This window comes from Lytechinus pictus, chromosome 10 (assembly GCF_037042905.1).
Source record: "Lytechinus pictus isolate F3 Inbred chromosome 10, Lp3.0, whole genome shotgun sequence".
NCBI lineage: Eukaryota > Metazoa > Echinodermata > Echinoidea > Temnopleuroida > Toxopneustidae > Lytechinus > Lytechinus pictus.
The window spans coordinates 15,683,764-15,697,231 of record NC_087254.1 but is presented as its reverse complement, the minus strand read 5'-3'; the positions used below and the strand labels follow the sequence as shown (position 1 = coordinate 15,697,231).

Sequence of the window (13,468 nt, the reverse complement as noted above, 5' to 3'; positions counted from 1 at the left end):
ATCAAACGGACATAATTATGAAGCTTGGCGCAAAAAAATACCCTCGTCATGACCAGTATCAACATCACTAAATGATTGAGCCTCCATTAACATCAATATACAATCGCGATATCATTCATAACAATCGCCTCAATCGAATATTTCGAACGAATATTGGAGAACTTACCTGTTGTAGTTGTCTGTCGCGCGAATAATCTCTATCTCAATGACGGCCTCCCTCGCTGTAACATTACACCGATTGTGATATTTCCCAGGCGGCTGGGGCAGGGGTAGACTTTACCCCCGTTACCGTCAGTTACCGTTTCTGGACTACCCCAAAGGTAAATAAAACGGTTAATAATTGATTGGAACGGCGATAAAACTATTATCGACGGGTTGAAAGGTTCCGTTGCAGCCGTGCAAATGCAATTTACAAACAATGGAATTAATCTAGTATTAAAACAATGAACTGTGGATATGAGCCACTTAAGTTCGCATCAGGAATGGTGTGTAAATGTACGAGGAATATCGCATTTTTCTTGGACAAAATGTTGCAATATTTTGGTATAATTTAACCAGATTGATCTTTTCTTACTTTTATATCCATCCGATCTCCATGATAACTCTCTCCATTGCTGCCTGTCCTGTTTGCATTAGCCATTAGAATACAGTTTATGTGGTATGGTGCCCATTCCCGGCTTTTATCATAAATGTTAACTCACATGAAATTGTTAACTTTCAAATCTGAAGTAAACATCATTGCCACGATGTTATATTTATACGTTATATCATACAATAGGCCTACTATATAGCGTGTGTTCAAGAGCGTGTCTCAATATTTTCTTCTCTTTGACAAACTTATAATGAGCTCTATATTCACAGATTTCACAACTGTTTTATGTATTTTTAATCATTGTTATTTTCCGATATTAATAATAATGAGACATTATAATTATTACTATTATCATATTCAATAGTTATATATTTTTGTCAGTATCTTTCTTAAGGGTAGTTTGTCAAGTAATGCATTATTTACCAGTTTCTTCTTCTCTCTTGCATACGCCCTCAGATGAATAGAAATTCTCTAAATTTTCAGTCACACTTCCTTTTACCAGTTTGAGTAGCACAATCTTCAAATGGGAAGTTCACCCCGAACGTAAAAAAATATATAAAAATATTGTTTAAAGTATTACGAAATTCCGCCCAAAAAGCTGTAGTTCTTTTCTCAAATATTTGAAAGTGATTCGTTTTTGTTCGAGGTATATAATCATCAGCAATATCATTTCATATTCACTTGCCGTGTATGATAAAAATATTTTTATTCATCATGTTCTATTAACAAATTGAATTGATTGAATTTACATCAGGTCGTTACGATATATGGGGGAACTGCTCGCATATGACGTCACAAATTAAAAATTTACAAATTCACCGGGCAACTTCATGACGAGACGTATTCTTTGTGGGGCATCAAGCTTTAACCAGTATATTGTCTGCTTTGAATATTAAGATTAAGTCTTATTATTAGGGTGAATTTCCCCTTGAATAAAACAGAAAGAATCTCGAGTAGAATGTTTAAATAACGGAATAATCTGCACAGACGTCATAAAACAGAGCCATTGGGCCTAGAAAAAAAGGATGATTGTTGAAGCTAGTGTATGCCCCACTTCAGTCTGTTAGTATCACAAATCGTCATTGCTGTGCTTGGTGATGACATCATGTTCAACATGACATTCAAGGGTTATCATGATAACTCTTATCAGTTATTCTGTGTATTCAATATCATCTTTATACACAAACTCGCACATCCACACCCTCTCTCACACCCCCTTACACACCCATCACATACATATATGTATATATATATATATATATGTATATTTATATATATATAGCCAATATATATATATAATAAGTATATATAATATAATAAGTAAATATATAAGTGCTGGGGCTGAGCTGGAAGTGAGGGGCAGGCTGACCATGCAAAAATGACAATTTTTACGTTTTTATACACGGTTTGGAGAAAAAGGGTTCAATGTCTTCTGTGGGAGGTCTACATGGTTATTTTTTTTAGTGCCAAAAATAAAGATATTTATTTTGTTTATGCAAGGAGTTCATGATCCAACAGCATGGGCTTATCGTAAGCGTTATCAATAACAAGGCGTATTCCACAAGCCAGCTGTAGTATTCACATAATAACTCATGGTAATTATTTACATTACTGATTTGAACTTACACGCCAATGTGACGATACACACTGTGTAGTGTCATGTAAAACATATTGCAATAATATCATTACACTCCCCATCCTCTTTGTTTCCTTGTTCTAAATTAGAAACAAATTTGTGATATTACATAATTTAATTGATCAATTTGTTTGTAGTTGAATTATTGTTGATTTCTTCACTCTATTTATCTACCTGTATATCTATATCAGCCTCTCTTTCTATCGATCCATTTACCGATGCGTAATAATCATCATCATACGATACAGGCATGTAGCTCCATGATACAAGTAAATCCTTGGTAATTTAAGCTTGACCACTACACATATTAATTGAACATTGACTTAACTAAGAACTAGTCTGCAAGTACAGACCTTTGGTTTTCGCAATCCGCGTAGTGCACAATGCAGAGTCTGAAGTAATGAGACTAGATTCACTATATACTTTTGACACAGAGAGTTTGGAGTTTAGTCTTCACTTTTCTTCTCTAGACATAATATAATTGTTAAAGTGTCAAACTTAAGTCTGTTCTTGCAGACAAATTAAGAGCATCACTGGTTATTGACCCCTTGAGCTCTCTGTAAAATAATGCGGCAATTTAAAGGACACTTTATTTATCATTATCATTATTATCATTTTAATATTATTATTATTATCATCATCATCATCATTATTATCATCCTCATCATCATCATTGTTGTTTTTACTGTTATTCCACTGTTATTATTATTATCAATACTTTTCTTGCTGCTGTTGGTATTTTTCCTCTTGTTTTGTTGTTTTTTTGTTATATTTTCATCATGAATATTGTTGTTGTAATTGTTCTTATCATTTTTGTATAGAAACAATACATTTCAAAAGATAAAATCTGATTGGTAATCGCATCTTTGAAAAACAAAAATGTCTTGAGATTTTAACAAAAACCCAGAATTCTCCCCCCCCCCCCCACCCCCAAAAAGAAGGTCCCATTTTCTGTTTATTGCAAATGATTTTATTTATCTCTTTTTGACGGGGTTTTCAATGTGCTTTATTTTCTGGAAAAATTAAACAAGTCTGTAATTTTTTTTCATCTTTTGTATCGATCCAAACTAAAATGAACTATACGGCACTAATGAATATACATATATATATCATCATCATCAAAATGGAAATTGCAACCTCATCCTCTAAGTCTAATATATATATATATATATTTTATATATATATATATATATATATATATATATATTAGGGGATGAGGTTGCAATTTCCATTTTGTTTTCAGTTACATGTGCTAATCCTCTCTGAATAATGAATAAACAGCTTAATAAAAGATGGTAACATTTCGCCCCAATCATTCCTATATAGATAGTGAATATTGTTAAGAAAATGATTACTGCTGCCTGGTAATTTCACAAGAAAATATAAGCATGTATTAACGGAATGATGTAATTGTTGATATTCCCTTCTTATCCTTCAAGGAACATTAAGAAATTATTACAAAAGAATACAAACACAATTTATTCCGTTATGATATTGATGACCAAAACTGTTTGGCTTGATATTGATATTCTATATCAATAAAACAAAAGTCACTAATAATTTTCTGTCTCATTTCTTCTCACCTTATATCTAAATCAGCCAATGCAAATAAGGAGATAAGAAAACAATGCGTTTCGTAATTAGTAGCGGAATATTCCATAACACGAGTGTTACGGTTCATAAGGTCATAATTTCATGTTCACCTTTGGACCTATATCACGCAGTCACTTGGAAAGGATTGTCTTGCTACAAGAAAGCAGTGAGTCCATTCTAATAACATAAAGGTGGTTTTGTTATGATTTTTTAACCTGAGCGGTGGCCTGTGGTGAAATTCATTTAAATCGCAATGCCGTTTTCAAGTAGAGCGTTTAGGCCTAAAATATATATAGGCATTTTGATTCCACCATTCTGCAAACCACCAAACCAGGCTAAATAGCGCTGTGCATAAAATGTAAAACTTTGGGGTAGAATGTCCAAATTATGTTTAAAAACATGATTAAGAATTAGTACTGTTGATGGAAAAATGCTGTGGAGTGTCTACAACAATCAGTCGCAATGAAAATCGTTTTCTTTCAGTGTTTGGGCTAATGATGACCTAACCGTGAATGGAATGAAATAAAGGCGGTACAACATTATGAATTCAGAAATTCCACTTGAATACACTTCTCGTTGTATTGGTCGTGAAACTGTACTCTCCGTTTCAATCAGTAAGTCCAGATGATCAGATTTATTTCTATTCTTTATTTGTCTTTCTTCCTGGATGAATAAAAACATACATCAGTTTATCTTCTAATTGTATACATTTATTACATTTAATTGTTTGTCGATTTCGTACAAGGACTTTGAACGACTTATTTCAATGTATGACTGATAGAATAGTGTGTAAGCTCGCAGAGTCTGACTGAAGTTCGTTCCAGTCAGGCTTATCATAATAAACCAAATTTATTTATTAACTGCATTTCATTAAGGGCTAATAGGGCATTGAATGATCTACGCCCATTTGCTAGTCAAATTCGTCATTAAGCGTACTGATAGTTCAATAAGTAACATGTAAATGGTTTGTTAGCCGTAATATCAAGGCCAACAAACGTGACACGAGAAATAATGATTTTCGAGTATCTTATTACATGTTTTGGTTCAAAAGGGTGTTGCCATTTATTTTTTATCAAGATTAAGCGTAGATAACTCTATTGTTATAGAAATGTGATATTTCTTCCCAGGTTCAAACTCGAGTATTTTGTTTATTCCATTCCTGAATATTTAAGTAGAACGATCATTTTTTATATAAAAATAAAATCATAAAATGAGTTGTAAACATAGCAATACATAACTATTAAGCAGTTTCGTAAATCTTAGTATATTTGGGGTAATAAAGATAACATTATGGAAGTAATAATTATGTCCGATTGTATTAACATACAAACCTAACTAATCCGACAAATGAATTAAGTTTCATCGACAAGGATCCGCTATTCAAAATCAATGAGGTTTGTCGCTATTCATGATTTAAAACTCACCAGATTTGCTACCATCTTCTCCCATTATGAATAGCGAACATTTCTCCCATTACAATATGAATATATTGTTATTATGAATTGTGATCCTCATTCCATATGATTAGTGGTCTTTATGATCACTGAACCTCCAATACCGACTCTTCTATGTTTTTTTTAATTACGATGTATTTCTGCAGAGTGCATTTACAGTCCTTGCAGGTCTGAAATGCGCTATGTAAGAACTTCATTATTATTATTATTATTATATTTATTATTATTATTATTATTATGATAATGAATATTGGTCCTCCTGATAACAGACCCTCGGGGTGAATTATGAATAATGACTCCCATCTCATATGATAAAATAACGGACCCTATTAATAATGGTCGTTAGAAGTTAATGAATAGTGACCCCATTTCCTTTTTTTATGACTAGCAGACCTCCAGGTATGTGACCTCAATTTTACATATTATTCAGGTTCAGGTTTTGTTTTACTTTCTACTCTCTAAATGTTAAGAGCTAATCTGGTCCCTGATCACACTCCTGTCAGATTGAGATGAGGTGCCAGTCCTGATGGAGTGAGATTTCAATCTTTCAAGAGTGATTTTTTACCTTTTGTAGTGAAAGTGTAAAAAAATACACACTTTCACTCAAAAAAGGGTAAAACTTCACTCTTGAAAGATTGAAATCTCATTCCATCAGGACTGGCACCTCATCTCACTCCGACAGGAGTGTGATTATAGACCAGATTATCTCCTTTGCATTTAGAGAGTACACTACCCTACACTTAAAATCAAATCACTGGGCAAAAGTCAGAAATGTCTTTACGATACAAGCATTTTATTTTTTTTTCGAAAAAGAAACATCTTGAATAAAGATCAAAAGTCTGGGAACGGAGATGGGGTGCTGTATTGGGAAAAAATGACAACTCAAAAAAGGGTTTTAATCCCAAAATGAAGGTGATTCGGTCAGCACAAAAACAAGTTTTTGCTCCAAAATTATGGTGATTTTGGATGAAACTGTACATTTGAGAATACAAACCTGATTTGCAAGAGGTGCTACCTGTATAGAATACGCAGCTGTAGTGCTTCAGCACCCCGTGCATCCTACTTCCCAGGGGGTGCATGGGGTGCATTATTTCACCCATCATCTTTCCCTTCTCACTATTAAATATATAATCTTCAAGATTTAATGTAAAATACATACAGAGGAATAGCAACATCACAATTTCCATGAATACCCTAGTTAGTGCACAAAAGATATAGGCCTGTTTCGGTTTCATAAATTGGGTCTCAGAATTTGTAATGAAATTATAACATTATCTATATATCTCTATATAATAAAAGTTTCAATGTGTTATTGAAATGCTGTGCTTAGTATGCATTCAAGCCTTTTTGCCTTGTCGCCATAGACATAGTCCTAGACCAACACTAGTGCCTATGAAAATAGCGAGCAGGATTGATAATACTGAAATGACCGCTGTGATTGAAGACGACAATTCCTCTCCTTCTCCTCCTCCTTCTTCATCTTCTTCGTAACAAATGCATGGTACATCTGAAATTGAACGTAAAATGATTTTTTTTTTATTCACGCAAAAGAAACAAATAGATGCATTGGAATGTAAATGAGATCAAGGGGATCAAAGGGGGGGGGGGTAGGCTTAAAAGCTACAAGGGTTTATTCCGTAGACAATAGGGGAATCGAAGGGGGGGGGGTAAACTACCTGAAAACACTTAAGAAATGTCTGTAGAGTTTAAAATAACAAATAATTAGAAGTAGTTGTATTATTATTATTAGTAGTAGTAGTAGTAGTAGTAATAGTAGTAGTAGTAGTAGTAGTAGTAGAAGTAGCAGCAACAGTAGCAGTAGTAGTAGTATAGTAGTAGTAGTAGTAGTAGTAGTAGTAGTAGTAGTAGTAGTAGAAGTAGCAGCAACAGTAGCAGTAGTAGTAGTAGTATAGTAGTAGTAGTAGTAGTAGTAGTAGTAGTAGTAGTAGAAGTAGCAGCAACAGTAGCAGTAGAAGTAGTAGTATAGTAGTAGTAGTAGTAGTAGTAGTAGTAGTAGGAGTAGTATTATTAGTAGTAGTAGAAGTAGCAGCAACAGTAGCAATAGTAGTAGTAGTAGTAGTATAGTAGTAGTAGTAGTAGTAGTAGTAGTAGTAGTAGTAGTAGTAGTAGTAGTAGCAGCAGCAGCAGCAGTAGCAGAAGAAGAAGAGATGTAGGAGAAGGAGGAGGGGAGTTTGCTGTGATCATTATCACTGTAATCATTTCAAGATATTTTTTTAACGGCAGGGGGGTGCAGCGCTATCACATAGGGTGTAGTGAACACATTTTATCACCCATCCCCGTCCCCCTTGATCGCTGCTCGTGGTATAATTGGTAGTAGTGGTAATACTCTATATACAAATAAAGCGAACATTATTTAAGTTATTGACGGTTTTGTTGTACTTATGATAAAAGTATTACCATTATTGTTTTAACACATCAACTATCGGCAAATTATTTCCTCATTGTCAACACCATTATTCATCTTTATCATCATCATCACCATCATCATTATTAGCCCCCATATACATACATACCTCACACCCTCACGCCCACACACACTCACACACACACACACACACCCTCCCTCACCCTCACACACACACATACCCACATGTTCAGTTCCCCCAAAATGAGAGGAACCCGGGGCGAGGAACCATATTTCGTTTACATTATCTCCATGTCGGTATTTCCATGGTCAGATATTTCAAGGATTTAAAATAAACCCAGATCTGTTATGAAAAGTAACCAACCGCGAACCTTGAAGTTAGACTTAAACCTGGTAGATTTCAATTCAAAACCAATAGAGTTTAATCCAAACCTTTTTAGATTTAGAAGTTAGTCCTTAGGATTGTATATTAATCAATTTTTCGGCCTATCACTATTCACATTCACGGCCGATTTGGGGAAATTTGAGATCCTTCGAATTGAGAGAAAATAAACTTACATGATTCTTGAGTTGTGGCATTTAAGAACGATTGAATCCAGTCAGCATAACGCGTAACCCTGGTGTAGACCCCAGGTGGACTTGGAGTGCCACCCCCAATGCCCCAGCTCACAACACCTATCTGATAATATTGTTCGGTATTATTTGAAGGATACGACACCATGGGACCTCCACTGTCGCCCTGCAACAAAAAGAAAACATACTCATGATTCGATATTTTAATAAGCTGCTTATAAATCAGCAAACCGATTCCATAATGAGGGGTCTTTTGTTTTCTTTTCCTTCTGACTTTCAGCAAAATGCCGATTTTTGTCTCATATCCAATCGGACTGGTAGGACTATCCCAATGCATGAACTTGTTGAATATAGAAAACAAATAATCATGATGATATATGGATCGGAATTCCCGTAGACATAACCAAACAATAATTTTTAGGGAAAAATGGGATGAATTTTCAAGCAAAATGATTAACAAAATTGGATATAGCTCCATTGTCATTTGGTTACAAAGCAATGCACACACCCTACTCTAATATTTTGACCACTAAGACAACAATTCAACACTTCAGAATGATCAGCCTATACCCTTTTTACACAGGATTTTCTTAACCCCGGACTATCGCTAACCCCGTACTATCCTTAACCCCGTACTATTTTTTTTCCTTTTTACACATGCCAAATTGTTATTGCTAACCCCGGATAAGGAATGCTAGCTTTTCACACACGAAACTCGCTAACCCCGGACTAGTGGTTTTTGTCGATCATTCGTAGTACAAGTACTTCACTCGTACCATTTTACACACGCTACAATTTCCTTAACCCCGTACTATAGGTGGGGCCAAATTGCCATTTAGCCCCACCTATAGTACGGGGTTAAGCTTAGCCCACTTTCGTTTTACACTAGCGATCTTAACCCCGTACTATCGCTCTTAGCACCGCAATTGCTGGGATAACCCTGCTTTTTTGCAGGGCCAAATAATCCCGTACTAAAGGTGGGGTTAGCCCACTTTGCAAAAATGCTGTGTAAAAAGAAAGTGGGCTAAGCTTAACCCCGTACTATAGGTGGGGCTAAATGGCAATTTAGCCCCACCTATAGTACGGGGTTAAGGAAATTTTAGCGTGTGTAAAAAGGGTACTAGTCAGTTAGTCGGCAAGCCCTGAAAAAGTAGCTTCTTTTATCCAAGTGACATTCATGACTAGAGGGTTTTTGCATTGTTAATGAGCTTGGTGCGGACCAAAACACCTCTTTTTACTCGGTCATTGCTTCTCTAAATATTGACCAAATCTCATGTTTATGGTATCTTTGTAAAGAAGAAGAACCATTCTTTTAGGTCATGTGTTTGGATTTTTAAAAGGATTTTGTAATATAGGAAAAAAAAATTGATCTAAAACATGAAACAAAATAATTATTTTCATGCAACAAAAGTTGCTGTTTTTACACTTAATTTCGATTTGAGCACAAATGATTTTTAGATTATAATAAAGCTGAAGATCAAAGCTTTAATATGATATAATTTTTGTAAGAAGATGTATTTTAGATGGGTCAGCAGCCAGCTTTTCATAGACCATGTACATTTAGCAGCTCAAAAACAAGAATACTGCGCTCTGATTGGTCATAGAGACCACACACCCACGCAAATTCCAATGTTCCCCACACTGGGCCTCTGCAAGGTCACACACACCATGTGGTAATCTCTTCAAATTACCCGGGCCGGTAGTTTTGAAAACATTATTCAGCCAATCAGAACTCTGGATTTTATGTTACTCAGAAATTTCAGAAATCTCGTCTTGCATCTTGATGGAAAAAGCTGGCTGCTGACCCATCTAAAAGATGCCACATATCAAGAGTGACATTGTAAGAAAGTATAGAGTTTGAGCTTTCTGGTGATATAAATAATGTTTGTGCCTAAAACACAAAATATTGCACAATTTGCAAGTGAAAACAGAGGAAGAAAATTCTGTTTGATGCATCTTTTTTAGGTAAAAAAAATCACTTATTTATCAAAATCAAAAGAAATAACCAATATAAAAGAGTGATATTTACTCTTTCCCATGGTACAAAAATAATCAATATTACTCAAGAAGAAAGTGGTTAAATTCTTTGAGAAAGAAAGTCTCACAATTCACGAGATGATGCAGGGACATGAATTCAGCCACGAGAGGACTTGGATAAATCTTGCTTATTTGCTCATTAACACGGGCTTGCAGACTGACTGAACACTGTCCTCTAAGCAAAGATGGGATTTAGTGACTTTCTTGAACTGGTCAACTGAGGAGGCCGTCGAGCGATAATTAAGCCTAAATGGTCGCTAAAACAAATAATTATAGCAAATCAACATACCAAATTAATGATTCTTTTGATCTGTTTTGGAGTAACTCAACAAACTTAATAAGTTTTCACGTGCAAACGATGACTTCTAATCGAAAGATGCTAATATCCGCAAAAATTTAGCAGGAATTTAAAGTGTCATTGATCGTCTGTTGATCAGCATTGAGGGCGCTTTCGAACTTCAACATATTTCAGAAAAAACGTAGTGTAATTTTCGGTGTTCCGATAATAGCATGACATCATTAGGTGTTTGTGTGTGAGTGAAAACCAATCTCTCGATTGTTTGAGAATATGGGGAGCGTTTCATGAAAAGCACTTGTCAGACGATTTATCCGACAAGTCAGGCAGTTACCATAGTAACATTAGTTCTCAGCCAATCAGAATCAAGAAAAGGAGTCACTTCTTACAACCTGTCGGACAAAAAGTTGACGAAACAAACCCCTGACCAACTGTTATGTTAAAGCAAATGGAGTATAAACCAAATAATACACAGGATTTAACCTGACTTACATTGGACGCATCGACACCGCCCTCTTTCAGTCCTGCGCATATCATATTGTCAGTGACTATTCCACCACGGGCACCGAGGAGAACTTCGCATTCTGATTGATTGAAGATGGGAACTGTCATTTCCTGTAACTCGTCAGGGTATAAATCTTTTTAACAAAAAATAATAAAACGAAAAATAGAGTTACTAATTCATTAACTAGTTTAACTAACTGAATACTAAAAGCTAATTGCAATACAGATAATAATTTTATGCCCTGGGCAGGAGGGTAGCATTCGCGTAGCCTATATGATGTTAAGGGGTGTGTCGCTTTGATTAACCCTTTTCACAAACCCTGATTTCAGATCTCTATAAGGGTGTCGAATAGCACCGTTCGTTAACGAATTGCCAAAAACCGAAACAAATGTCTAATCCTGTATTTCCATGTTATCACCTTCATTCCGTTTCATGGTCCCCCATCCAGTAACGAATGCATCCTGTCCGACCACAAACTGATCATCCATATCACTGGTCGGTAGACAAACTGTATTGACTTGGTAATCTTCGTTGAGCGTGAATGGTTCTTTCATCTTAAAAAGAGCAATATCGTTGTCACAGTAATACTCATTCCAGTAGGCCTCGAAGTCGAATTCGGGATGAACGATGATTTTCGAGACCGGAAGTTGCTGCGTGAAGTCAGTATCTTGAGTAATGCTGGTTGATCCTGCTCTGAATTCGTAAGCTTCCAATGGGTTACAGAGGTAGCACCTATCACTGCATAAGAATCCATGAGAAAGTTAAGAATGTCATTGAGCGGTTACAGAGAAGGACTTATCATGAAAGGACTTATCAGACATTTTATCCGACGAGTCTTTGATACCATGGTAACAGTGCTTCTAAGCCAATTAGAGTGGAGGAAATATGTAACATCTGACAACTTGTCGGACGAAAATGTTGATAAAACCACGGACCAATTGAAGTCCATCATGAAACGTTTCCCTTATCTTCATCAAAGCGATATAGACCAGTTTCGTGTTGCATGGTTAAATTCTCAGTGTTGCAGTGTAAAACTGATGCGGAACCGACTCCCAACCGGCCTACGGTCTGTCGTAAAGGTTTAATAAAAATGGTCGAATTTGAATTGGTTTTGTCGACGGGACTGCGTCATTAGCTAGCAAGAACAATACAGATTTCAGTAAGAATACTTACACGCAATGTGCCGCTGTCATGACCCACCATGGGTCAATAAGGGATGCACCGCAATAGACGAAATTACCATTCTTGAACAAAGCTAGTTGCCATGGCCAGGCGTATTCCTCAGCCGGTTCACCCCCGATGATCATAGTATTCATTCCTCCGTAAGTCTTCCCACATTCAGTTGGATTAGCTTAGATCAGAAAGAAATAAATGTCAGTTTTAGAAAATCATTAGTTATTTTGGTGATTATTTACTTCGACCGCTTGCCGATCAACTGAGCAGGAGTCACAAAAGGATCCCTCTTCACACCATTGCTTCTCATATTGCAATAACTTTCTACATCATCCAAAGTCGCTGATATTTCTCCTTTTTTTGTCCTTTTCTCGATATATTATCACTGCTTTTAGTGCTTAGGGCAGCTCCATACTTTCAATACATAATTGAAACTAATTAAAATCAATCAAGCTTTCTCCCAAACTTAATGAAGCATGAAATTTCGAAGCTAACGTACATGTCTATAATTCTACATTCATACAATGCTGTCATACTTCTATCCATATTCATTCAGATCAAGATTTCTCCACCAACATGACAGAAAATTAAAGAAATTAAGTGTAAATCATATTAAAAAAAATACCCCTACACTCTGGTATATGAATTGCCTCTGTTAGTAAGTTTCATTGTCAGCAAATAAATTTTGGGAGTACTTTTCAATAACTTTGACTCACCTTGCCAATCTGCAGCCATTGATGTTGCCAGCAGCAAAGATACAGCCAATAGAGAAAATAGCCAACTCATTCTGTCCAAATTATCTTACTTTTTTCGAATGAAGAATGAACAACCTATCACCAAAGTCGCAGTAGGTTCAGTGAGATCACTTAAAAGGAGGGAACGCGTTTTGTCCCCTCTTATTACAAAATTGGAAAATTTCAACTGCTTTTTTTTACATTACATAAACCCTACTTCTATTAGATAATGGACAGGGTTTGTTTATTGGTTGATTGTATTGGATAGTCTAGCTGCAATTACGATATTTGCTTTACCTTTAAGTTTGTACGTGATATAACTGCATGTGGTTTCTGAATTGTATATCTACACAGGGTGTTCTTTGGGGCAGGGGTGAGAGTATGCCACCATTTTGGATTGTTATATGTTTATCAGCTACATATTATGTCTAAACTGATGGAATTTTTCAGAAAGCTTATCACAACATGCGCGCCACTTTTCAAATTGGAA

General features: G+C 35.7%; 2 protein-coding genes across 3 annotated transcripts in view; both read right to left on the bottom strand.

The window, feature by feature from the left end:
- The window catches only part of LOC129269155 (uncharacterized), a 30,892-nt gene extending 30,205 nt beyond the window's left edge, over nucleotides 1-687 (bottom strand). For both annotated transcript variants that reach the window (XR_010294819.1, XM_064105405.1), the window contains exon 1: nucleotides 167-687. The gene's annotated coding sequence lies outside the window, so the exon portion shown is untranslated. The remainder of the gene's footprint in view (nucleotides 1-166) is intronic.
- A 5,367-nt stretch (nucleotides 688-6,054) lies between these two features.
- On the bottom strand, nucleotides 6,055-13,182 carry LOC129269885 (trypsin-2-like). Its single transcript, XM_054907342.2, has 6 exons — nucleotides 12,961-13,182; nucleotides 12,245-12,422; nucleotides 11,490-11,809; nucleotides 11,059-11,204; nucleotides 8,220-8,400; nucleotides 6,055-6,782 (listed from the first exon to the last, which is right to left on the bottom strand). The coding sequence occupies exons 1-6, from the start codon at nucleotides 13,028-13,030 to the stop codon at nucleotides 6,613-6,615; spliced, it is 1,065 nt and encodes a 354-aa protein (XP_054763317.2). The 5' UTR covers nucleotides 13,031-13,182; the 3' UTR covers nucleotides 6,055-6,612.
- Between the last annotated feature and the right edge of the window lie 286 nt (nucleotides 13,183-13,468).